Here is a 24,282-nt window from a genome sequence, read left to right on the forward strand (position 1 = left end):
AGTCCGGCAACAAGGCCTGCAACAAGTCCGACAACAAGGCCTGCACCAACGCCGACGACCACGCCCGCAACAAGGTCGACAACAAGGTCGACAACAAGTCCGGCAACAAGTCCGGCAACAAGTCCGACAACAAGTCCGACAACAAGTCCGGCAACAAGTCCGGCAACAAGTCCGGCAACAAGTCCGGCAACAAGTCCGGCAACAAGGCCTGCAACAAGTCCGACAACAAGGCCTGCAACAAGTCCGACAACAAGGCCTGCAACAAGTCCGACAACAAGGCCTGCAACAAGTCCGACAACAAGGCCTGCAACAAGTCCGACAACAAGACCTGCACTAACGCCGACGACCACGCCGACGACCACGCCCGCAACAATGCCCGCAACAACACCCGCAACAAGGTCGACAACTAGGTCGACAACTAGGTCGGCAACAAGTCCGGCAACAAGTCCGGCAACAAGTCCGGCAACAAGTCCGGCAACAAGTCCGGCAACAAGTCCAGCAACAAGGCCTGCAACAAGTCCGACAACAAGGCCTGCACCAACGCCGACGACCACGCCCGCAACAAGGTCGACAAGGTCGACAACAAGTCCGGCAACAAGTCCAGCAACAACTCCGGCAACAAGTCCGGCAACAAGTCCGGCAACAAGTCCGGCAACAAGTCCGGCAACAAGTCCGGCAACAAGTCCGGCAACAAGTCCGGCAACAAGGCCTGCAACAAGTCCGGCAACAAGTCCGGCAACAAGTCCGGCAACAAGTCCGGCAACAAGTCCGACAACAAGTCCGGCAACAAGTCCGGCAACAAGTCCGGCAACAAGTCCGACAACAAGGCCTGCAACAAGTCCGACAACAAGGCCTGCAACAAGTCCGACAACAACGCCCGCAACAAGGTTGACAACAACGCCCGCAACAAGGTTGACAACAAGGTCGACAACAAGTCCGGCAACAAGTCCGGCAACAAGTCCGGCAACAAGGCCGGCAACAAGTCCGGCAACAAGGCCGGCAACAAGTCCGGCAACAAGGCCGGCAACAAGTCCGGCAACAAGGCCGGCAACAAGGCCGGCAACAAGGCCTGCAACAAGTCCGACAACAAGGCCTGCAACAAGTCCGACAACAAGGCCTGCAACAAGTCCGACAACAAGACCTGCACTAACGCCGACGACCACGCCGACGACCACGCCCGCAACAATGCCCGCAACAACACCCGCAACAAGGTCGACAACTAGGTCGACAACTAGGTCGGCAACAAGTCCGGCAACAAGTCCGGCAACAAGTCCGGCAACAAGGCCTGCAACAAGTCCGACAACAAGGCCTGCACCAACGCCGACGACCACGCCCGCAATAAGGTCGACAACAAGTCCGGCAACAAGTCCGGCAACAAGTCCGACAACAAGGCCTGCAACAAGTCCGACAACAAGGCCTGCAACAAGTCCGACAACAACGCCCGCAACAAGGTTGACAACAACGCCCGCAACAAGGTTGACAACAAGTCCGGCAACAAGTCCGGCAACAAGTCCGGCAACAAGTCCGGCAACAAGTCCGGCAACAAGTCCGGCAACAAGGCCTGCAACAAGTCCGGCAACAAGGCCTGCAACAAGTCCGACAACAAGGCCTGCAACAAGTCCGACAACAAGGCCTGCAACAAGTCCGACAACAAGACCTGCACTAACGCCGACGACCACGCCGACGACCACGCCGACGACCACGCCCGCAACAATGCCCGCAACAACACCCGCAACAAGGTCGACAACTAGGTCGACAACTAGGTCGGCAACAAGTCCGGCAACAAGTCCGGCAACAAGTCCGGCAACAAGGCCTGCAACAAGTCCGACAACAAGGCCTGCACCAACGCCGACGACCACGCCCGCAATAAGGTCGACAACAAGTCCGGCAACAAGTCCGGCAACAAGTCCGGCAACAAGTCCGGCAACAAGTCCGGCAACAAGGCCTGCAACAAGGCCTGCGACAAGTCCGACAATAAGGCCTGCAACAAGTGCGACAACAAGGCCTGCAACAAGTCCGACAACAGGGCCTGCAACAAGTCCGACAACAAGGCCTGCAACAAGTCCGACAACAAGGCCTGCACCAACGCCGACAACCACGCCGACAACCACGCTGACGACCATGCCAACGACCACGCCCGCAACAACGCCTGCAACAACGCCCGCAACAACGCCCGCAACAAGGCCGACAACAAGGTCGACAACAAGTCCGGCAACAAGTCCGGCAACAAGTCCGGCAACAAGTCCGGCGACAAGGCCGGCAACAAGTCCGGCAACAAGTCCGGCAACAAGTCCGGCAACAAGTCCGGCAACAAGTCCGGCAACAAGTCCGGCAACAAGTCCGGCAACAAGTCCGGCGACAAGGCCGGCAACAAGGCCTGCAACAAGTCCGATAACAAGGCCTGCAACAAGTCCGACAACAAGACCTGCACTAACGCCGACGACCACGCCCGCAACAACGCCCGCAACAAGGTCGACAACTAGGTCGACAACAAGTCCGGCAACAAGGCCTGCAACAAGTCCGACAACAAGGCCTGCACCAACGCCGACGACCACGCCCGCAACAAGGTCGACAACAAGGTCGACAACAAGTCCGGCAACAAGTCCGGCAACAAGTCCGGCAACAAGTCCGGCAACAAGTCCGGCAACAAGTCCGGCAACAAGGCCTGCGACAAGTCCGGCAACAAGGCCTGCGACAAGTCCGACAACAAGGCCTGCAACAAGTCCGACAACAGGGCCTGCAACAAGTCCGACAAGGCCTGCAACAAGTCCGACAACAAGGCCTGCAACAAGTCCGACAACAAGGCCTGCACCAACGCCGACAACCACGCCGACAACCACGCCGACGACCATGCCGACGACCACGCCCGCAACAAGGTCGACAACAAGGTCGACAAGGTCGGCAACAAGGCCGGCAACAAGGCCGGCAACAAAGCCTGCAACAAGTCCGACGACCACGCCCGCAACAACGCCCGCAACAACGCCCGCAACAACGCCCGCAACAAGGTCGACAACAAGGTCGACAACAAGGTCGACAACAAGTCCGGCAACAAGTCCGGCAACAAGTCCGGCAACAAGGCCTGCAACAAGGCCTGCGACAAGTCCGACAACAAGGCCTGCAACAAGTCCGACAACAAGGCCTGCAACAAGTCCGACAACAAGGCCTGCAACAAGTCCGACAACAAGGCCTGCAACAAGTCTGACAACAAGGCCTGCACCAACGCCGACGACCACGCCGACAACCACGCTGACGACCACGCCGACGACCACGCCCGCAACAACGCCCGCAACAACGCCCGCAACAAGGTCGACAAGGTCGACAACAAGGTCGGCAACAAGTCCGGCAACAAGTCCGGCAACAAGTCCGGCAACAAGTCCGGCAACAAGTCCGGCAACAAGTCCGGCAACAAGTCCGGCAACAAGTCCGGCAACAAGTCCGGCAACAAGTCCGGCAACAAGGCCTGCAACAAGTCCGACAACAAGGCCTGCACCAACGCCGACGACCACGCCGACGACCACGCCCGCAACAACGCCCGCAACAAGGTCGACAAGGTCGGCAACAAGGTCGGCAACAAGGTCGGCAACAAGGTCGGCAACAAGTCCGGCAACAAGGCCTACAAAAACGCCTACAGCAACACCTACTTCAAGGCCTACTACAACGTCAACAAAAACGCCTACAGCAACGCCTACTACAAGGCCTACTACAACGTCAACAAAAACGCCTACAGCAACGCCTAAAACAAGGACAACACCTACAACAACAACGAGTAAGCTAGCAGCGTTTCTAGTGTGTTTGTTTCCGAAAATTTGGCTCGACTTCTCTTTTCCGCTTTTGCGTTGCCTTTACACGTTCAGCGTCTAGTCTTTCTGAGAAGTGAGGATGGTCAACAGCAGCGTCGAATAGAAGAAATGGCAGAAAACGAGGTTTGTTATTATTTTTCTTGCGTTTTCCGTCCCAGTAGTAAAGACGAGGCAACCTAAGGTTTGCCCGCGCGCGCTCCCCTAGCGGACCGATGGAAGTTTCGAGGGTCGTCGATGCGTTAGCGCGTGCCCGTGTTTTGTGAGGTGGCAGCGCTCGTGCGCATGGTGTTTGCGATGACGAGTACGACCTCATCAGCCAGGAAAGCTGGGACACAATACTGCTGTGCTGTTGATTGCCACAGCAGCCTCGAAAACACGAGAGGTCATACGCCGCCCGTGAAGTTCTACACATTTCCGGGGAAGTGGTACGAAGAGGGCCGACGACAAGCATGGATAACTGCAGTGCGCCGAGTCAAGTAAGTCTCATACTTTCGTATTCTCGTGCAATGTCACGGCCGCTCGATGAAAGCGGAATAGGGATATGCCTGTTTTTAGTGCATGGCCGTTTGTTTAGTCGTGTCGCGTATTTGAATTGTGGTGACATCCGCCGTTTCTTAGCGGTAAATGCATTTAGTAAAGCAATGAAGAGGGCTAGTTGGTGAACGTTCATGGTTCTATTGCGCTCAGTTTTACACAGACGATATTAAGGAAGGACAGGACGTGGACGGACGTAGCGCATTGTAAATGCATGCGTGTTGCGCCGCTAAGCTCGACGACGCGAGCTCAATTCGCGGCCATGGCGGCCGCATTTCGATAGGGGCGTAATGCCAGAACACCCGTGTTACCGTGTGCTTTGATTTTTGTGCGCGTTAAAGAACCCCTGGAGGTTAAAATTATTCCTGAGACTCCCCATTACAGCGTACCTCATAATGATTTCGTGGTTTTGGCATAGTTTTGGCATGGTCTTGGCACTGTTACGGACTTTGCACCGCTGCACTACGATTACGACTTTGTGGCCGCACCTCCATGCAAGAGGAGGTGCGGCGCCGGGCTGTCTGGCACTCGCTGACACGTCTGAACCCGTCGCCTGTTGATGCTTCTCCCGCAGGACACCGCTGCCTGACGGCTCAGCATCTTGACTTTTCAACGTAGAATTTGGGCGCTCGCAGGATAGATTCTGCATCTTGCAGATTCGGAATCCGGGCTTGTGGTAATGGCACAACAGCATCCCCGCCCTCAGATAAGGCGCCGGGAAGACGAGCTGCCTCCACGTGGCTCGGATGCCAGACGCGCACGTTCGTCAGGCTCGTCCAAGTTCACGTCCAGTGTCGGGACGCCAGGTAACTTCAGGTGCCCAGGTCCGACTCGCCAGGACAGGAGCTCTGCTCACCGCGTTGTCGCCAAGGCACCTCGACCAGCTCCGCTCGGATCGTTCCTAAACCCTCGCTTCTCGCCAATGGTCCCGGTTGGTCGTTCTGCAGCTTGCAAAACCGACCGGCAAAAGGCAACACCCAACACGAACAAGTGCCCTCTGTCTCCCGTCAAACACCAGACAAGGCCATAATCCAAATCAACCTAACTAAATTGCTATCCCCCCCCCCCTTTTTGCTCCCGCTGCAACAAGAGGCAGGTGTACGATCTAGCACACAAGGCTCAAACAACCAGTTTTCAAATTAACAACACATCAAAATATCACGAACAATTCATAATCAACAATAATAATGACCAATGGAATGGTCCCCTTGAAATCACTTGGACCGAAAACATACTACTGAGGAAGCAAATGAGGTCATTCATTTTTCCCGGCGATATTTTTGCGGAATCCGAAGCTGCTTATATTTGCGACCCTGCTTATCCGTGTAGCGGCGGTACAATAAGCCAGATTCCTTGCCAAATGAAACCCTCTTTTTTTTCACTCCCCGTTTGACGCTCTTCCTCAGATCGGCTAGTGAACAATCTTCCTGTTGCTCGCGAACCCGAGTTTCCCTTTCAACTGCAGCCTGCTCCTGCCAGCTGGCGGAGACCGGAGCGAGTGTGGAGCCCGCGTCGCCTAATTGCGGCGTCGCGTCTATATCGCGGCTAGCACTGCACGCGTCACTCCCACTCACTTCCAGGACCCGCTCCTCTAGGCCAGCCTCCGAGCTCTGCCTCTCCCGTGACTGCTCGCCACTCAAGTTACCTTGATCAGTGCGTGTGCCGCACCGCCTTTCGCTCACCGACGCAAAGTCAAGTTCCCTCGACAGCGGGCGCGCTTTGGATCGCGTGAGCGCCATGTACGCCACGTCAGCAAAGAATGATTTGCCCTGATCCTTCAGCAGCTGCTCCGAGTTATTTGAGAAGAGGTAGGAAAAGTGCTCCGGGAGGGCGGCAGACACAGCGGCCTCTGTGTTAAGTTTCCCAAACTCTCCTTCAATGACAACCGTTGCGATCGGTAAACAGACACTCCTCTCCTCGGCCACTTGCCGTATCCTAGCGCACTCTCCCGTAAAATCACTCGAGGAGACGAAAGACTGGTGAACAACGTCCATAGTTGCTGCAGAGTCCCGAAGTGCACGGCACTTCTTGCCGTTTACCTTAATTTCCTGCACATAGGGCTCCAATAGACGTATGTTTTTGTGAGTTTCCTGTATCGTTGCAAAAGCAATTCTCTCTGGGCAGCTTGCAGCGATGTGCCCTTGCTTTTTGCAATTGTAGCAGGTTAACGGTTTCCGTTTTTCAAAAAAACGCGTCGTATCATTTCGCTGTTTTCTTGCAAAAGCAATTTTCTCTGGGCAGTTCGCAGCGATGTGCCCTTGCTTTTTGCAATTGTAGCAGGTTAACGGTTTCCGTTTTTCAAAAGAACGCGTCGTATCGTTTCGCTGTTTCGGACCATCGTCATCATTCTGAGATGCATTCTGTCCTTCCCTTACAGTTTCTTTGGGAAGGGACTCGTCTTCCCGAAACTCGCGACGCGTGATTTGCTTCCGTTCGTCGGGCTTCCCGGAAAACCCATCTCTCCTATCAGCTTTTTCTGCGCGCACTGCCTTGCTGTGCAAGCTGTGGCGGGTGTAATACTCTTCCGCTAACTCTGCTGCCTTGTTTAGCTTAACCTCCTTTAGCCTATCTTGCAGCCAGAGCCTGACATCCTCATCAATGCAACGGTAGAACTGCTCCAACGCGATACATTCGACGATTTTGTGGCGGTCGTCGTAAACCTCTTCGCCCTTCAGCCATTCCACCAGGTCGGCTTTTAGACGAAACGCGAAGTCAACATTCGACTCCTTGCCCTTTTTTGCATACCGGAACCTCTGCCGGAAAGCTTCGGGCGGCAATTTGTACTTCCGCAGTAGCGCTTCCTTCACATCACTGTAGCTCTGAAACGCCTCTTTCGATAAGCAAGTTATTACGTCTGATGCCTCCCCAGGAAGCAACGCTAACAGATTCTGTGCCCAGAGGGATCGCTCAATGCTATTCCGTTCGCACACGTGCTCAAATTTCACGAGGTATTTGGCCATATCCTCTCCGACGACAAAGGGTGGAAGTTGATCGCGTGTTGGAACGTTAGAAGTGAGACTAGGCGCCGGCGAGTTATTTCGGGTTTCCAACTCTTTCATTTTAAGCTCGTGGTCGCGACATTCCCTCTCTCTCCTATCCTCCCTTTCCTCCTCGCAACGTTCCTTTTCTCTCCTTTCCTCCCTTTCCCGATGTTCATTTTCTTTCCTTTCCTGCTCGCAACGTTCCTTCTCCTCCCTTTCCCGACGTTCATTGATATCCGCCCAGGCCTCTGCGGCTTCCTCAGCCGTTACGTCCCCAGTCCTCATGACCTCAAGGATCGCATTCTTTCTTTTGGTTGAGCCCAACTCAATGCCCTACTCCTCACAAATTTCGAGAAGTTCCTTCACCTTGTACTTCTCCATCGTTCACACTGTCCTCCTGCTGTTTACCCTTTTTGAATATACCTGCCGTACGCTACTATAACACTACTAGTAAGACATATGCAAGTATTTCACACACTGCCCTGTTTACCCCCTCAGCATCCCCTGGTTTTCAAAACGCTCTTACTAGGCTTGAAACACACAAGGTTATCACAATGCAACACCAAATCCTTCCCTAAGCTACTATAACCTGTGTCAGAGAAAGTCTGGTGTTTGAGGTAAACTTCAGGCACTCACCGCGCCGAGGTAGCTGATGTCGGTCAATCCCGTAGCTGCCATCCACTGTTACGGACTTTGCACCGCTGCACCACGATTACGACTTTGTGGTCCCGTAGCGCTCGTCACCCGTTTCGTGACAGAGCGTTGGTAGCGAAGACTCCGAGCCAGGCGTCGATGAGAATAACGAAAGGGATTTTATACATTATATACAGGTCATTGTACAGGACAAGATCGGATCGGCACTGGGGCCGAGAGCTCGCACAAACGCGACTGTTCCCGCACGGCGACGTCCGGCGAAAACGCGTGACACATCTCACCCCAGTCGGGAGCGACACTGTCTCCCGGTGGGTCGGCGGATCCTGTTTTTCAGGTGGCGCGTCGCGTCTTTTATAATCCCCGAGGAACCATTGTCACTCAAACGGCCCAATACAAAGTCATCACTCGGCGGTCGTCCGAGAGGTCCAACCAGCGACCGCGCTGGCCACCCGGTTCAAAGTTCGCGCGCGCGGTGACCTCCATGCAAGAGGAGGTGCGGCGCCGGGCTGTCTGGCACTCGCTGACACGTCTGAACACGTCGCCTGTCGATGCTTCTCCCGCAGGACACCGCTGCCTGACGGCTCAGCATCTTGACTTTTCAAGGGAGAATTTGGGCGCTCGCAGGATAGATTCTGCATCTTGCAGATTCGGAATCCGGGCTTGTGGTAATGGCACAACAGCACTTAGAACCCCCGAATTTAGTTGATTACACTGTGGCTTCCCTCGGGATCGGCATGGACGAGCTCAAGAGAATTATTTCCCTTTTCCAAATGCTGCAACTTATGTTACTAGTTGCGCACTTAACGAAAGGGGCCGCGTGCTACTCTTGTGTGGTAGCAGACCATATTTAATGCAAGCCGCGGTCGTCGCGTGCGTCGGTAAGTGGCAGATCGGAAAGCAGCCGCTCGAGACGTGCGCGTTATGTTTGTTGTTTGCCCATGCTTTCTAAGTTCACACTATCCAAGCATGCTTTGAGGTTATTACCACCTTGCACATTCTTCCTGATGCACTCTTCCTGCCAAAAATATTCGTTTCCTGTAGTAGCCGGCCATCGCCGCGAGCTTACTTTAGCTGCTCGCCCGACGAGGAACTTGATTTGCTTTGGTGACGCATGTATCGCTAATGCTTGCGCTCGTGCTCCTGGTCCCAAGTTAATCCCTGATTAACGTGATCTCCATTCATTTCGCGGAGCAGTCTGCACGAGCCATTTCTCATGAGCATTGAAAAGATACCTTGCCGACTAATGCAATTAGTTACAATGACTCCACAATCTGCATTAAATAATGCTTGATATACATTAAATATTTATTGCAGCATGATATAAGGCAATATGCGTCTATGTAGTTAAATTGTTAATTTTAAGCAGATGTGCCTTTTGCTGTTGTGCTCTAGGACTTTGTGTACTCTGGGAAGGAAACTGCTTGAGTGTTCTGGTGAAGCAGCGCACTGACCAGGACAAGGCGGACACACACATGAATACATGACACTCGCTGTGCTTGTAACACTCGCTGTGCTTGTAACACTCGCTGTGCTTGTAACACTCGCTGTGGTTGTAACACTCGCTGTGCTTGTAACACTCGCTGTGCTTGTAACACTCGCTGTGGCTGTAACACTCGCTGTGGTTGTAACACTCGCTGTGCTTGTAACACTCGCTGTGCTTGTAACACTCGCTGTGCTTGTAACACTCGCTGTGCTTGTAACACTCGCTGTGCTTGTAACACTCGCTGTGCTTGCAACACTCGCTTTGTACTGGTCAGTGCGTCGCTTCACCAACACGGTACGATTATTAATTACCAACTCGCCCAACTTTCCAGATTACTTCGTTAGCTTTATAATAATGCAGTTCTCTTCGCGCCATGCAGTGATGTTATGTGACAAGAAATAGGCAGTACAAGTTACAGGCATCTCCGAATCTCCATATATTAAAGGCGTGTGCAATTTGCCAAAAACGTGTTAATTTGTGATTTGCCTGAACCTAAAGTGAGAGGGTATAAGGAGCTATAAGCTAGGCCACGTTGCTGAAGATGGGAAGGGGGTCTTTCTCGTTAGTATAGCGCCATGCTTATTGGTGCCTAACGCATGTGTTCTTTCTGTGCTTACGTGCTGAGGACACTACCTGGGAGCCATCAAAAAGCACGCGAGTTTGCAGCCCCCATTTCGTTGGCAACTGCAAGAGTGACCTTAGTCAGCATACATCATACATCCCTACCATCTTCTACATGTGTACAGAAAGAAAGCACCAGATCGAGAGAGGGCGAAAAGGTATGACTGGCAGTGTGCAAGTATCATAACTTGTAGTGGCAGCACTCTTGTAGATTGATATATTCCCACAATCACAGGAACATTACCTTTACAAACATATTATTGGGAGCAATTTATTTCCCACAAGAAGTAGGTACGCATACTGTCTCATTTCTCTGCGATGCAGTGGGAGCGGCGTCTAACAGACCAAGAGCAATCACAGCAGACTTTCAGCAGTCAGCACCACCGGCACCCGTGCTTTCGTACTTCAGCGACACAGCTTTTGAGCAGCAGCAAGACACATGTGAAACAGACTCCAGAACATGCCTTTCTGACGCGACAGAACCATCAACAAGCAGCCCAATGGATCTGCAGTCGTCGAGTAGTATGACAACAGAAGTTCCTGCTGCCAGAGTGACTTATGTAGTATTTGAAATAAAAGGGGCTAAATTTCCGAACTTGGTGCGTACCTCTAACTTGACGTCGTATACGATTACGTCGGACATCTGTGACACGCACTTGGCCGTCACTGTCACATCACCATCCAGAATTTGTTCAACGCCGTACACGTGCGGAAGCAGATGCTCCCCTTTTGTGAGATTGCCGCCACGAAAAAAAAGCTGTCGGCGTCGGCAACCTTCTTGAAACCCCACTGCAATCTTTGCATCGCTGTTGCGCAAGCACGCGATCTGCCACCGTCGAAAACGGAGCGCAGTGAGCACGAGAAGCGAAGAAAAGCGTGCATGAAACAATGTAAACAAAGCGGAGACTACACCACGGCGCGACCACGCTGCTTGACGTTTCCACATTGGGAACGCTGTCAGGAGGCGCGCCGCCTGGACATGGTGTTCTCGTGTATACGCAGAATTGAAGCCGGCTGAGGTGAAGACAAGCTGCTTCAAATTTTCCTTTATGCTTTAAATAGGGCGCGCACTTTACGGTTAAGAAAAGCACTAGCTTAAGCCTACTTTCTATAGATTGCGTAAAAACGATTACGCATCTATGCACTCGTCTTGTTATAATGCATTCAGTCGACATAAGGAAGACAGTTATGTTTATTAAGCGAATTGATATTGAGAAAAAAAGTTTCATTGCTATGCCGTAAGCGCAGCATGACTTCTGCTGGTCACTGATTCCAAGTATATTAAAATGTCAATAAGACTTGCTCTGAAAGTTGAAAAAAACCATTTGTCTGTCCATGACTACTCCTTTTGGCCCATGGAGCAAAGCGTGAGCTGTGTGTGTAGTTCAGTTTTCTTACGATCTGCTTCCGAAAGAGAAGTAGAACGTAGTGTAGATATTTAAAAAAAAGCTGTAATGCAGAGAGTAATCATCATCATTATTATTATCATCATCATCAGCCTGGTTACGCCCACTGCGGGGCAAAGGCCTCTCCCATACTTCTCCAACTACCCCGGTCATGTACTATTCGTATTCCTCACTGTATTGCTATATGAATACAGAGAGTACTTGTTTTTAATAATTTATTTGTTATTTCACATGTAGGCATACGAGACAAAGGGTAGTGTGCCCCTACTAGTATACTGACACGTGTACTTGTTTAGTTTTCTTCAGAGGACCGCTTTACGCCGTCTGGGAAATATTCTCGCTCAGCGCTGGACGCGCCAGCATGTATCGGACGTTTCTGGAATGTCATCGATGGTTCTATCCGCTGTATGCCGTCACCGAACCTTGTGTAATCTGACACATGCATGCATGACGCGAATAGTGTAGTACTTTCTGAAAGGCATCCGCGCACCAACAAGTTCTCTGGAACCTTCGATGACTCATGTATATGAGCCGACGCGCTTGACCCGCTGATCAGATTTTGACGATCGCCAACCATGTCGCCGCTATCGCTGTGCTTCGAGTGTAACTTGCTTTTGTGGGCACAAATTCGCCCAACAAAGTTAAATTCGTCAATCACAGGTTTGCCACAGATGTCACTACTGCGTGACATCTGGTGGAGGTGCTAGCCCAGGGGTGAATCTCTGCATGGCGGCCATTGGCTGTTTTCGAGCAGACGCTCTTTCGACGCTAGCGTCAAGGTCCCCTTCAGTTACGGCCCTCACAGGAGGGCGATGCTCTAGCAAAATGGCGGCGCATACGATTGTTTACGTTGCCATGGCAACAGATACAGCAGCTGCGTGGCGCCTCCTGTCTCTAGCGTTTTTTCTTTTTCTTATGCCCCCCCCCCCCGCTACGCTCCCACCATGCCTTGCGCACCGCTTACTTTTGTTTTTGCCTGTACGCGGCGAGTTCTGCGTTTTTTTTCCTATCGCTCGCGCGCGCGCGCGCTACGGCGCACCATGAGCCAGTTCGCAAGCAATGCCAATGCGCGCGCTACGCCGCGCATTGGCATTGCTTGCGAGCTGGTACGTGGTGCACCATGGGCTATGCGATGGCACGCGCGCAGTCTTGCCCATACTTATACCAGCATGGGCGCGGATATAAAAAAATTCCACTTCCAACACAACAGATCTTTGGTCTCGCTTTATTGATTTCCTTTCCGAAAACATTTTTCTTATAACACACACGCTGAAACAAAGAACAAGAGTGAAAGGTGCATGACATATACATGAGTACTAATCACAAAAGTTCACAGGCAATGAAATAACAAAACAAACAAAAGAAAACGCTAGAAAAGGCGAAGGCGGTTTCATCTACACACACATAAAAAAACAAGATTTTATATAACGCCCTCAATACCAGTATGTAGACGTGCTTCTGATATATGCACTAAGATATTGCACAAAACTGGACGACGTGTCTGACATCGTCATGACAACTAAAGAAAGGGAAAACTCACTGGTAATGGAAAAAACGACACACAAGATACCTAAAAAATAGAATAAAATGCTAAGGTTGTTTGATTGAGAGCCATACCAAAAAAAGAAAGAACAAGAGCTTGCTTATAAACCTTCACGAAAGTGTATGAAATCCGTGACATGTTCATTACTACTGAACAAAATGAGAGACATGGCAGAACAAAAATTACATTGTACTAAAAACTGAAATACACATTACCACATTATTTTGCACTTGACCACAACTTGAGTGCCGGTGGCAAGGGGCACAGAAGCTAGTCGGCTTTTGCAGCAGCACATAGAAAACATTCGCAGAAAGGCATATTCCTAAATCAAAGACCAGGTAAAATAAGCCAACAACACGACTTTTCTTTCGCCCCGAATGCAATGCTTAGCAATAAAATTACGTCAATTAAGGCACTAAGTCGTACCTACTGGGCACGCCTTTGTGTAATAAACACGAACTGCAAAAATGTGCATTTAGGACACTTGCAATGCTCATGCTTTCCAGAAAAAAAAAGCCTATCATGTCTGCACATGAAGGTTGTTTGCGCGGTTTTCTCATCGGCGATTACTTAGATAATACACAAACACTAACAGATCATAAGAAGCCAAGAAACATTGACACCAAGGACAACATAGGGGAAGTTACTTGTGCCTAATAAATGAAATGAAGAAACGATAAATAATGGAAATATAAACTGGATGAAAAAACAACTTGCTGCAGGTGGGAACCGTACCCACAACCTTCGCATTTCGAAGATCACGTTCTCGTGACGCCTGGGGCAAAAAGGACTTTCCACGTCCGCCGCCAAGGTCTGTGAGTGGTGGCGCTGGCTAACACTCCCAGGGTTCTTCTAGGATAGGACACATAAGTACCCAAGAAAGTGGATGGGCAAACGGCGCCGCGGTAGCTCAATTGGTAGAGCATCACACGCGAAATGCGAAGGTTGTGGGTTCGGTTCTCACATGCGGCAAGTTGTTTTTTCATCGCACTTTAATTTTCAATAATTTACCGTTTCTTCATTTCATTTATTAAGCACAAGTAATTTCCCCTATGTTGTCCTTGGGGTCAGTGTTTCTTGGGTTATTATGTATGACTAATAAAAATCGGGCCCCTAGGTTAAACCCCTTTCTTCGCGCTTACAAATACCAACAGTAATTTTTCAGCTGTTAGTACGTTTGTAGCACGTGACACACAACAAAAGCACTGAGGGCGGTATGGAAAGCTAAGCAAGTTACTGAAGTTGCAGAATGAGACTTGGCAAAGAAAAACACAAGTCATAGACCAGGTGACAATGAGGAGGATCATCTATTTGTCAGCTTGCTCTACCGGTAAGAGGGAAGTGTAGCACAATCAAGGCGCAACGACGTCCGGAGGCTCATGGAGCACACATGGCCTGGGCTGTGTTCGCGTTTATGGGCCGTCTCATGTCCTTGGGTCTGCGCGTTCACCTGTTGTCTTTAGTCACCCGGAACAACCTTGCAGGGCTTGTTTTTGAGGTATTCGTGCACCACTGCACGATGCACGAGCGGTACGAGTCGTGAAACGGGTGAAACGTCGTGGAGCACAGGCACTCAGCTATCGAGGCCCACGAAACTGGCGAAACTACCTACGCCGGTCAGCGCACGCTTCGCTATAACACCAGATAACGAAACATGAAACGTCATGCAGCGGGCTAAGCTGGCGGCGGGCCGCTGGGCGCGCGCGGAGACAGCCGAAGGTGAGGGTGTTGCTAGAGAGGGCAAGGGGACAGGAGTTGAGAGGAGGGGTGAAAGGGCACGACTTCTTGGATTCGCGAATGCGGGCGCGCGCCGATCTAGGAGGTCGTACAAGGGAAGCGGATTTGCTTTCCCGCCCTCCCGACGGATGGCGCCAATTACCTCCGCCACCGGAGTGGTCGAGTTTCCTAGGCCGGGTGCTAGTGCGTTCATGTACCGAATGGCACCGCACAGCCGTGATCTAAACCCAAGCCACGAAGACAACACCAATGTCGCCAGTGACCAGTGAGCTGTCCGTAGGCTGCGGCTGGCCCTAGAGCATGGACTTCTGCCTGAGAAGACCAGGAAGCGCACGGCCACGACAGCAGCTACAATGACAGCCCGAATGTCGCCAACACAGATCGTGCTGCAGCAGCCCAGGGAGCCACCGACGTTCCGTGGTTCAGCATTCGCGGACCCGGAAAGCTGGCTAGAGACGTATGAAAGGGTCGCTACAGTTAACAGCTGGAACGGTGATTACAAACTGCGCCATGTCTTTTTCGCTTTGCAAGACGCCGCCAGGACGTGCTTCGAGAACCGAGAAGTCACCTTGACGACGTGGGATCTGTTCCGAAGCGGCTTTCAGCAGACATTCACAAGTGTCGTGTGCAAAAAGCGAGCTCAAGCTCTTCTAGAAACCCGAGTGCAGCTACCCAATAAGACCATAGCGATCTTCACAAGGGAAATGGTGCCCGAAGACCATAGCTGACTTTTCGACAGAGGCATCGACGATTGAGAAAATTCTGGAAATTCGCACCAGGCAATATAACCGCCAAATGCTCAAGCCGCAGTGCACCATCCAAGCACTGGGCGCCGACCACCTCCCAGAGACCACCAGGACTATTGTGCGTGAAAAACTGCTCGAGATCTTGCCTTCGTCGCAACCTCGAGTGGCCTCGGTCACTGACATAGTCAAGGAGGAACTACAGTGATCACTTGGAGTTCCTCAGGCGCAGTCCCAGTCGCCGCAACCCCGGCCAGACGCGATGACATAGGTCGACGTCGCGTGCCGGTGTGGCCCCCTCCGCGCCCGCGCCAGGGCTTCGAAACGCCGCAATTCCGTCGTTCACCGCCACAGTGATCCGTCGTCCACTGCCACAAGTCCGTCGTCCACAGTGATCACTTGGAGTTCCTCAGGCGCAGTCCCAGTCGCCGCAACCCCGGCCAGAAGCGATGACATAGGTCGACGTCGCGTGCCAGCGTAGTCCCCCTCCGCACCCGCGCCAGGGCTCCGAAACGTCGCAATTCCGCCGTCCATCGCCGCCGCTGCCAGCAGTCCCGACCTTCGCCGAGCGTAGTGTTCCAAGGAAGACCGACGTTTGGTGCGTCCCCGACCATCGTCCGCTGTGCTGCTATCACTGCGGAGAAGCTGGCTACATCTACAGCCGGTGCCTATACCATTAAATGGGACTATGAGGGATCACCTTAGCGCTCCGAGCCCGCAGCAAGGTGAATGCCCTAGCGATATCGCCAACTATCTTACCGCCACTCAGTGGAGTCATCGACGACCGTGGCGTTCGCCTCACCAGGCCGCTACCACCTGCCGCCGCAGCGCCAAGCATACACTGGGTCAGTCCGGGGCAGGTCCGTCCGCCCATATCCGGAAAACTAAAAGCAGCAACCAATTGAGGTGCGGTCGCTGTTCGTCGAACTGGTAAAGATCCTCCGTCACCGACGAAGACGCTGAAAACACTCTTTCGGGGCTCTGGAAAATCTTCTACGTACCATCCGACGAAGCCGGCGCTTGCTCGGACTACCACCTGAAGATAAGGACATAAACGAACCACATGCGGCTGGTGGCAGCCATGACACAAGCATACACGATGACAGTGAGTACCCAAGGCAAGCCATCTGCTGAATCCCTCAGAAAGAACCGCGCACCTTTTCCGGCAAAGCTGATGAGGATGTTGACGACTCGCTGAAGTATTATAAAAGGGTAAGCAGTCATAATGGGTGGAACGCAACGCCCCGACTTGCTAACGTCGTTTTATTTCTCACCGGGACCGCACTTCTCTGGTTCGATAATAACGAAAGCACGATAACAGCGTGGGAAAGTTTCGTTGACGAAATGAAGAGCTGCTTCGGAGACTCACTTTGAAAAAGGCTGAGCATATGGCTTCGCGTTGAGCACAGTTGCCTGGAGAAACATGCATAACTTACATTAAAGAAGTATTGAAACTGTGCAGAATTGTGTACACGGGCATGTCAGATGAAGATAAGGTTGGACATTTTCTGAACGGCATCACTGGAGATGTCTACAATTTCCTTATATCAAAGGAGGACTTGTGGACTCCGTCTCATCTGAAACGTCACTGCCGGGCTTTTGAGGCACTGAAGACGCGTCGTGTTTTGCGAAAGCTTGGTAAACTTGACAACGTGACGACGGTCGCAAGCGTCTCCTCCTCCCACGACATCACCTTGTTAGTACGTCAACTCGTTAAAGAAGAATTGGCGCACTTTCTAGCACAAGGTGAGGAGGAAGAGACGCAGGATAGAAGTACCCCCAATGCACGCTTGACGCACGCAGTCTTAAACAGCCGGTGATTTGCCAACTGCAAACTAACAGCGACATTCGGCCTTTGCACAATGAACGCGTCCGCGTTGACACGGCGGAGTACCGGCATCCTTCGCGTACCTTTGAGCGTCGCCAGTTCGCACCACCCCAACGCCTTGCTCCCCGGTATAGCCAGCCCCAGGCCCCATTTTATGACTATCCTGTGAACCGCGAGCAACCTATTTGCTTGAGCTGCGGTATCCGTGGAAATATCGCCAGGTGTTGTGGCCGACGGCAGCAGCAAGTTTCGGGCATATCCGATTATCAGTCTGGAGGCCAAGGGAGTGCGCCGAGTCAGACCGCCTCGACCCTTCGACGACAACCGCGTGAACGCGCATCCCGGCGTGAGCCTTCAGCTTCCGACCGAACTCTTACTCCTCCTCCGACCGGCTATCGTAGCTCGCCATCACCTCGCCGTCGCTCACTTTCACCACCATCCCAGCTGGGAAGCTAGCTGGTTCGTCTGATGGAGGTGAGGTCGCGAGACGGTCAAGTAGTCCTCCGCCTGTCGCCATGCGCAAAAACAAAGTGCGTGTCTGTGTTAATGGTTTAAATGCTTATGCCTTAGTCGATACCGGTGCTACAGCTTCTGTAATGAGTGTTTTGTTTAAGAATCGTCTGGGACACAAAATGATTACACTGTCACCGAATTACACAAAGAAATTACACTGTCACCGAATTGGAATGCCTGGCAGTAGTCTTCGCCATCTAGAAGTTTCAGCCATATCTGTACGGTCGCCATTTAAAGATAGCGACGGATCATCATTCTCTTTGCCGGCTTGTTGGACTGCGGGATCCTTCTGAATAGCTGGCACATTGGGCATTACGCCTTCAAGGATATACATTTTCTGTCGGCCGCAAGAGCGGTTGGTGTCGTACCGATGCCGGCTGCTTGTCTCGTCTCCAGTCACCACACTCCATCGCTGAGGATGACAACTTCGATGACTATCTTGCCAGAATTACCGAGTTTCCCAACCTCAGCACCTTTAAGTGTGAACAACATCATGATCCTACACTCATACCCCTATTGGAAGCTGCCCTCACGTCTGGTCAGACAACGCCCTTCAAGCTGTGTGACGGCCTGCTTTACGAAAAGAATTACACTGCCGAAGGCGCTTCTTTGCTCCTCGTGTTCCCGAACCCCTGCGTACTGCTGCTCTTCGCGCCATGCATGATGGCACCACATCGAGCCACCTTGGCTTTGCTCGCACGCTTCATTGATTACGCCAGCGCTTTAATTAGCCGACGCTGCGGAAGAGCACAATACAGTATACTGCAAGTTGACCAGATTGCCAATGTCATAAGAAGTCGGCGATGCCTCCTGCAGGCTTTTTGCAACCAGTGAAACCACCCACCTTGCCATTTTAAAAAGTTGGTATCGATTTGCTCGGCACCTTTCGCAAGAGCTCTGCCGGTCGTCGCTGGGTTATTGTTAGCGTCGACTACTTGACGCGCTATACTGAGACTTCGGCGCTTACCTCTACTAGCACCGCCGATGTGTCGTGCTTTCTGCTTCATTCTATCATCCTGCATCACGGCGCTCCACGTGTTGTTAGAAGTGACCGCGGACGGCAATTCACCGCTGACGTTGTATACGAACTACAGCGCATTTGCGGTTCTAGTTATCCCCATTCACCGCCATACCACCCACAAACAAATGGCCTCACCGAACGCACGAATCGTACGCTTACCACCATGTTGTCTCTGTACGTCTCAGCTGATTACACGAATTGGGATACCGTGCTGCCGTTTGTCACGTACGCATATAATACAGCCAAGCACGAAAGAATAGGGTAGACGCCTTTCTTTCTGTTGTACGCTCGCAGTCCCCAAACGTTCTTGGACACAATTTCACCATTCACACTGAACGAAGACACATCCATTTCGCAGATCTCGTGTCGTGCCGAAGAACCGCGTCGGCTAGCTCGTTTAACAACGTTCTCTTCGCAAGTTTCAACCAAGGCACGCATGACGCCAGACACAGACATGCCGCTTTTCCTCCTGGCGATCATGTTTTACTGTGGACACCTCTACGGAAGAAAGGCTTGTATCGCAAGTTCATCTCAACGTACAGCAGTCCATTCGTGATACTGAGCCGATTAAGTGACTTCAACAACATCATCGAAAAACGTACCGCCAATAACCACCGGTCGCGGAAAACTCAAGTGGTTCATGTGGCTCGCCTGAAGCACTACCATCATAGGGTTCCCGAATCAAGGATTACCAATTAGGTGGTTCCCTAATTTGCTCGACGAGCTTCGTCTGCGCCCGAGGAAAATGTTACGCTGCGCGGCGGAGCCGAAGAGGGGTTGGAAGAACTGTGCGCTGTGAAGAAAATGCCCGAGTGACTGCGATCTCGTCTCTACGCCCCCTCGATCATCTTGTAAATAAATCCATCTCATCCGTAACAATATGAACGAGATGCTGCCATCCTGACGAAGCCTAGAAGCGAACAATACGTCGAAAAAAGACCTGACGGCGCAACCTACAAGCCACAGGTTAACACGACGTAGCAGTCATCCGATGCCAAGATCTAAGTGCAACGAAAGACATAGAACCACCGAACTAGACGTGCCTCTCGACGGCCACTCGCTCATCGCCTTAGTGGACACAAGAGCCGACTAATGCGTCATGAGTAGACCCATTGCCACCCAGTTGAAGAAGGTTAAGACTGCATGGTAAGGCCCTCAAATTCGGACCTCTAATGACGCCCACTGGAATGTGCACTGCAACAATTACCTTTCATGACCGGCACTTCTTGCGCCAGCAAGAAATGCCGGTCGCCACGTGAATCGTCACACCAATCCAACCAATCGTAAAAAAGATTTCAACGCCAGCATCTCCAGTGTTGGGCCTTGTGGCCAATATACTGAGCTTTGGATCAGTGTTTCCGCACATTCCATCTCAGCTACAACTCTGCGAAGACCACGAGTTGTGCGTACTCCTGAGGAAGAAGCTGCCTACCGTGAGAGTCAGCGAGAGTTGGCTCGGGAACGGGCTCATCATCGTAGGGCCTTCTTTATGCGCAAAAGAAAAAAAAAGCACTTAGGGAACCGCAAGAAAAAGTACCCCTAAAGCATGCTCATGACACGAAGCACCACGCAGCAGCGAAAATGGGGTGAAAGAAACGTGAAGCAAAATATTTACGATATAGACTCCTTGCGAAGTTTAACTTGCATTGTGTAGCACTCAATGTAAACCACACAGCTTCGCTGTTCGCCCGTCTTCACGGACTGGAAGGAGCGGTGCTTTTTTGTTGTTTGCTTTTGTGTTTGTTTGCAGCATCGGGTCGATGCTTTTTAAGAGGGGGTATTGACACGTGTACTTGTTTATCTTTCATCGGGTGACCGCGTTTCACCGTCTAACAAATGTCATCGCTCAGCGCAGGCTGCGCCAGCATGTATCGGAAGTTTCTAGCACGTTATCGATGGCTCTATTCGCTGTTTGCCGTCGCCAAACCCTGGGTAACCTGATTTTCATGTATGCATGACGCGAATATTGTGGTATTTTCTGAATGACACGAGGGCACCAGCGATTTCTGGAACCCTCGATGACTCATGCATTAAAGTCTACGCGCTTGAGCCGCTGATCAGACTTCGACGATCGCCTACCGTGTTCGCCACTATCGCTGTGCTTTGAGTGTAACTTGCTTTTGAGGGCCCGAATTCGCCCAATAAAAGTTAATTTCGTCAATCACAGATTTGTCGCTGTAATATGCACCGTCACTACTACGTGACAATATGCGATGTTTTACAAGTTCCTCTTAAATTTTAAGTAGTTAATTTCTACTGAGGTATTATTTTTCGTAAGAGATAGTCTCATAATATTTTTTCATAGTCATTAGAGAAACCAAAGAGAAGTACGCAGCAGAACTTTTGCTATAACAACATTTGGTAGTCATGTAGTGGAGACCTAGTTGATCACTTCATTTTGAATTAAACAAACACCAAGAATTGAACACGCACTACAGGACACTTAAGGTACTAAGATGAACTGCTAGCTTTTATGTCTTAGTGGCCCTTGTGCTGGGTACGCGAAAACAACTTTAGAGAATGAAGCAGTTATGAAGTATTGACTTCCGCCCTGCGTCGATAGTAATGCGTAGACGATAAAGATGCTTTGACAAATTTGAGAGGTCGTCAGATTAGTTAACATTGCCGAGGTGCGGAATTGTAGTATTGCCTTGCGTTTTGCTTTCGCAGTGAAGACATTTCAAACATTGCTTTAATTCATTGTTTTTGTACTTGACCGACTGTCCGATAGCGTTAACTTGAGACAAAGACAGAGGAGGTAACACTACACAAGTCTCTTCTGCCCTTGTCTCAAGTTTGCGCAATCGCCACGACGACAGGTACCAACAAGGCCAAGCTGGTCTTTCGACTGTTCGAGTTAACCGGTCATTTTTGCTACGATATTTGCGGCAAGTGTACGTAGCAATTTCAATTCGTTTGTGTAAAAAGGGATCTCAAGTTAAAGGAGTAGGCCCAGTAATATTTTGACTTCAGTGTGCATGCTAAATATCAGGTCAACGAACTTTGCATGATTTACTGGTAATTTCTGCGTTTGTTCCCAGAGACAAAGTGTTAGTTGCAGAAGGTTGTCGTGCTTTACGAGCCAGTTTATAAAACTGCATCAGGAGGTGGGTGGTCATATCCGAACACAGCACCATTATATTAGTTTGTGGCAGCAAGACCTTAGCTGGCCGTATATACCGTATATACCGTTTCGATGTACTCCCATCCAGTCATTATTTATTTTATTTATTTTCACAATACTGCGGACATCTGTCCAAGCAGGAGGGGGCTACGTGAGCAGATACAAAAATAAGCAAACATACAATATATACAAGGGTTACAGTCAACAAGATTCATAAAGTGGGTGGCTGTAACCAGTGGGAATTTCCAGGTAGGAAACCCCCACTGGTTGCGCAGCAAACATACGCAAACATACAATATATACAAGGGTTACAGTCAACAAGATTCATCAAGTGGGTGGCTGTAACCACATTAGCCCACATTCGCCCACATTCTCGCAGTCCACTTCGAGCGCTTACAGGGAGGTTCATTGTATTACAAGTCCACTCAAGTGCTGAATATGAAGTATCGGCATCAAGGAGAAATATATTAACGAATCTGCTGGTTTTTTAATACTGGGCGCTGTCACGTTTCGGGTGCAGCAAGCAGATGGAGAATCCCTGCAGGAGCGCAATGACCGTTATGATGTAGGCGGACCGTCGTGAATCAACACAAATTTTCCAACGTTCTTCCGAAAATGAAGTTTGGTTAAGCAATGTTGCGGTATTTAGTAATGTCCAAGGCTCAGCAACGTTTCCATGTGTGTGGGAGAATTTCGTTCAAGGTCTGCTGTTGCTTGAGACAGTCGCGTTCGTGAATAGTCGATTGCAGCTCGGAAATCAAAGTTAAAGGAAACTTAAAGTCAGTTACACGTTTATCGGCAGTTATGTGCGTATTACATGGATATCGAGGCAGAATAGTGGCACGGGGGTGATGCCGCAGTGGTAACGCACCGACATTGACACATCTTCAATGTTGCTTCATGCATTTTCTGCAGGCATATCAGCGTTCGCTGGGACCGTTGCACAGCAGGCATGTGGTTTATGTTCATCATGGCTAAGCATAGGCGGCCTCTCCAATAGCGTGTGTGCGGTCATAGCTGACTCTTACAGCCTGTCGCAATTCTTGACTGTGAGAGGGCCACCTTGGCTTTCACTCAATGATCGCTGCACTAAAACCCGTGGCGACGAGCTCAAAACAGGTCCTTGTGTCATCTAGTGTCACAAATACGTACCAGGGATGTCTAAAGCCTCCAATGATATTAGGTGCTAGGTGTAAGGTGTCAAACTTTTGGATGTCTCAAGAACTGGCTTCCACTCTGCCACTGGCTGAGACGTCAGACCAGGAACTGAATTTTGTTTCAGTCTGAAGCCCGAAGTTCGTTTTGAAGAGACTGAACGCTGAAAGTATTCTTATTTGTGCGATAACGTCATGCACAGAACCTTATTTCGGAGCGCAGCTCCTAGGCGCCCATTCCTGCGGCCATGTTTGGCGTCGTACCTCGTAACCGAGCGAACGAGCACACCGAAAGATTAGAGCGAAGGCGGAGTGCAGCGGGTGGTGAACCACGGCGACAGCGAAGGGAGTGCGAGGAGGAAAGCAGAGGAGGAAGGTGCAGTGGAACCATCAGGCGGAAAGCGGAGGAAGAGGAGGAAGCGGTGCACGTCGTTAGGGTGCGGAGGCGCGCGTTCGTGCGGACGCACGCATCGAGGCACTCTACGCGTCGTCTGTTTCCCGAAGCGCTGTACGAGCGGATGCCTGTTTGTGGCCGCTGCTGTGAATAGCGCCCACGCGTCACCCACGCGTCGCCCACGCACTGCCTCTCGTGATTTCCCAATTATGGAGGCAGTCGCGCCAGACTTCACGCCATTTAAAACGCGCCGTGCGCACGATACAAATTGTTGGTGCCAACGGATATATCGCGAAATCGAAACAAGTATAAAGATTCGCTCAAATTTCGAATTACGAAGTGTAGAGGTCATCGGGAAATTTTTTAAAACGAAAATTTGCTTTTTTCTTGGCTTTCTCGCTCATTTTTTTCTGAAGTCGTCTGCCTCACTTTCCCCGCTGTCGATGCAAAGGGCTGCAGCATCGTCATACAGTAGTCATTCGATTTTCGTGGTGCCGTCAGCGCACGCGATTGTCGTCAAACACTCGTCATCATGCGAAAAAAATAGAACGAAGAACTGAGGCAATGCGTGCGGCATTGGAGGGGGCGGAGAGAGTACTACTAGATAAGTGCTGACGAATGTTTGAAAACCGCTTCGCAGCTGATTGGCATTGTGCGGATTTGAACAAACCTTGATTGTTAGAATAGCGCATGTTTCAAGATAATCTTGTGCAACACCAATTACTATGTATCGTACTATTTTACTT

General features: G+C 51.0%; 1 protein-coding gene across 1 annotated transcript in view; it reads left to right on the plus strand.

Moving 5' to 3' along the window:
• Positions 1–24,282, plus strand: part of LOC135900510 (dentin sialophosphoprotein-like) — a 48,565-nt gene that overhangs the window by 23,599 nt on the left and 684 nt on the right. The window contains exons 8-13 of the mRNA XM_070539377.1: positions 39–398; positions 447–575; positions 756–1,211; positions 1,260–1,739; positions 1,788–2,471; positions 2,520–3,766. Of these exons, the coding sequence (XP_070395478.1) occupies positions 39–398; positions 447–575; positions 756–1,211; positions 1,260–1,739; positions 1,788–2,471; positions 2,520–3,737 (3,327 nt within the window). The 3' untranslated portion in view covers positions 3,738–3,766. The remainder of the gene's footprint in view (positions 1–38; positions 399–446; positions 576–755; positions 1,212–1,259; positions 1,740–1,787; positions 2,472–2,519; positions 3,767–24,282) is intronic.

The sequence above is a fragment of the Dermacentor albipictus genome, chromosome 5 (genome assembly GCF_038994185.2).
Source record: "Dermacentor albipictus isolate Rhodes 1998 colony chromosome 5, USDA_Dalb.pri_finalv2, whole genome shotgun sequence".
Classification (NCBI taxonomy): domain Eukaryota; kingdom Metazoa; phylum Arthropoda; class Arachnida; order Ixodida; family Ixodidae; genus Dermacentor; species Dermacentor albipictus.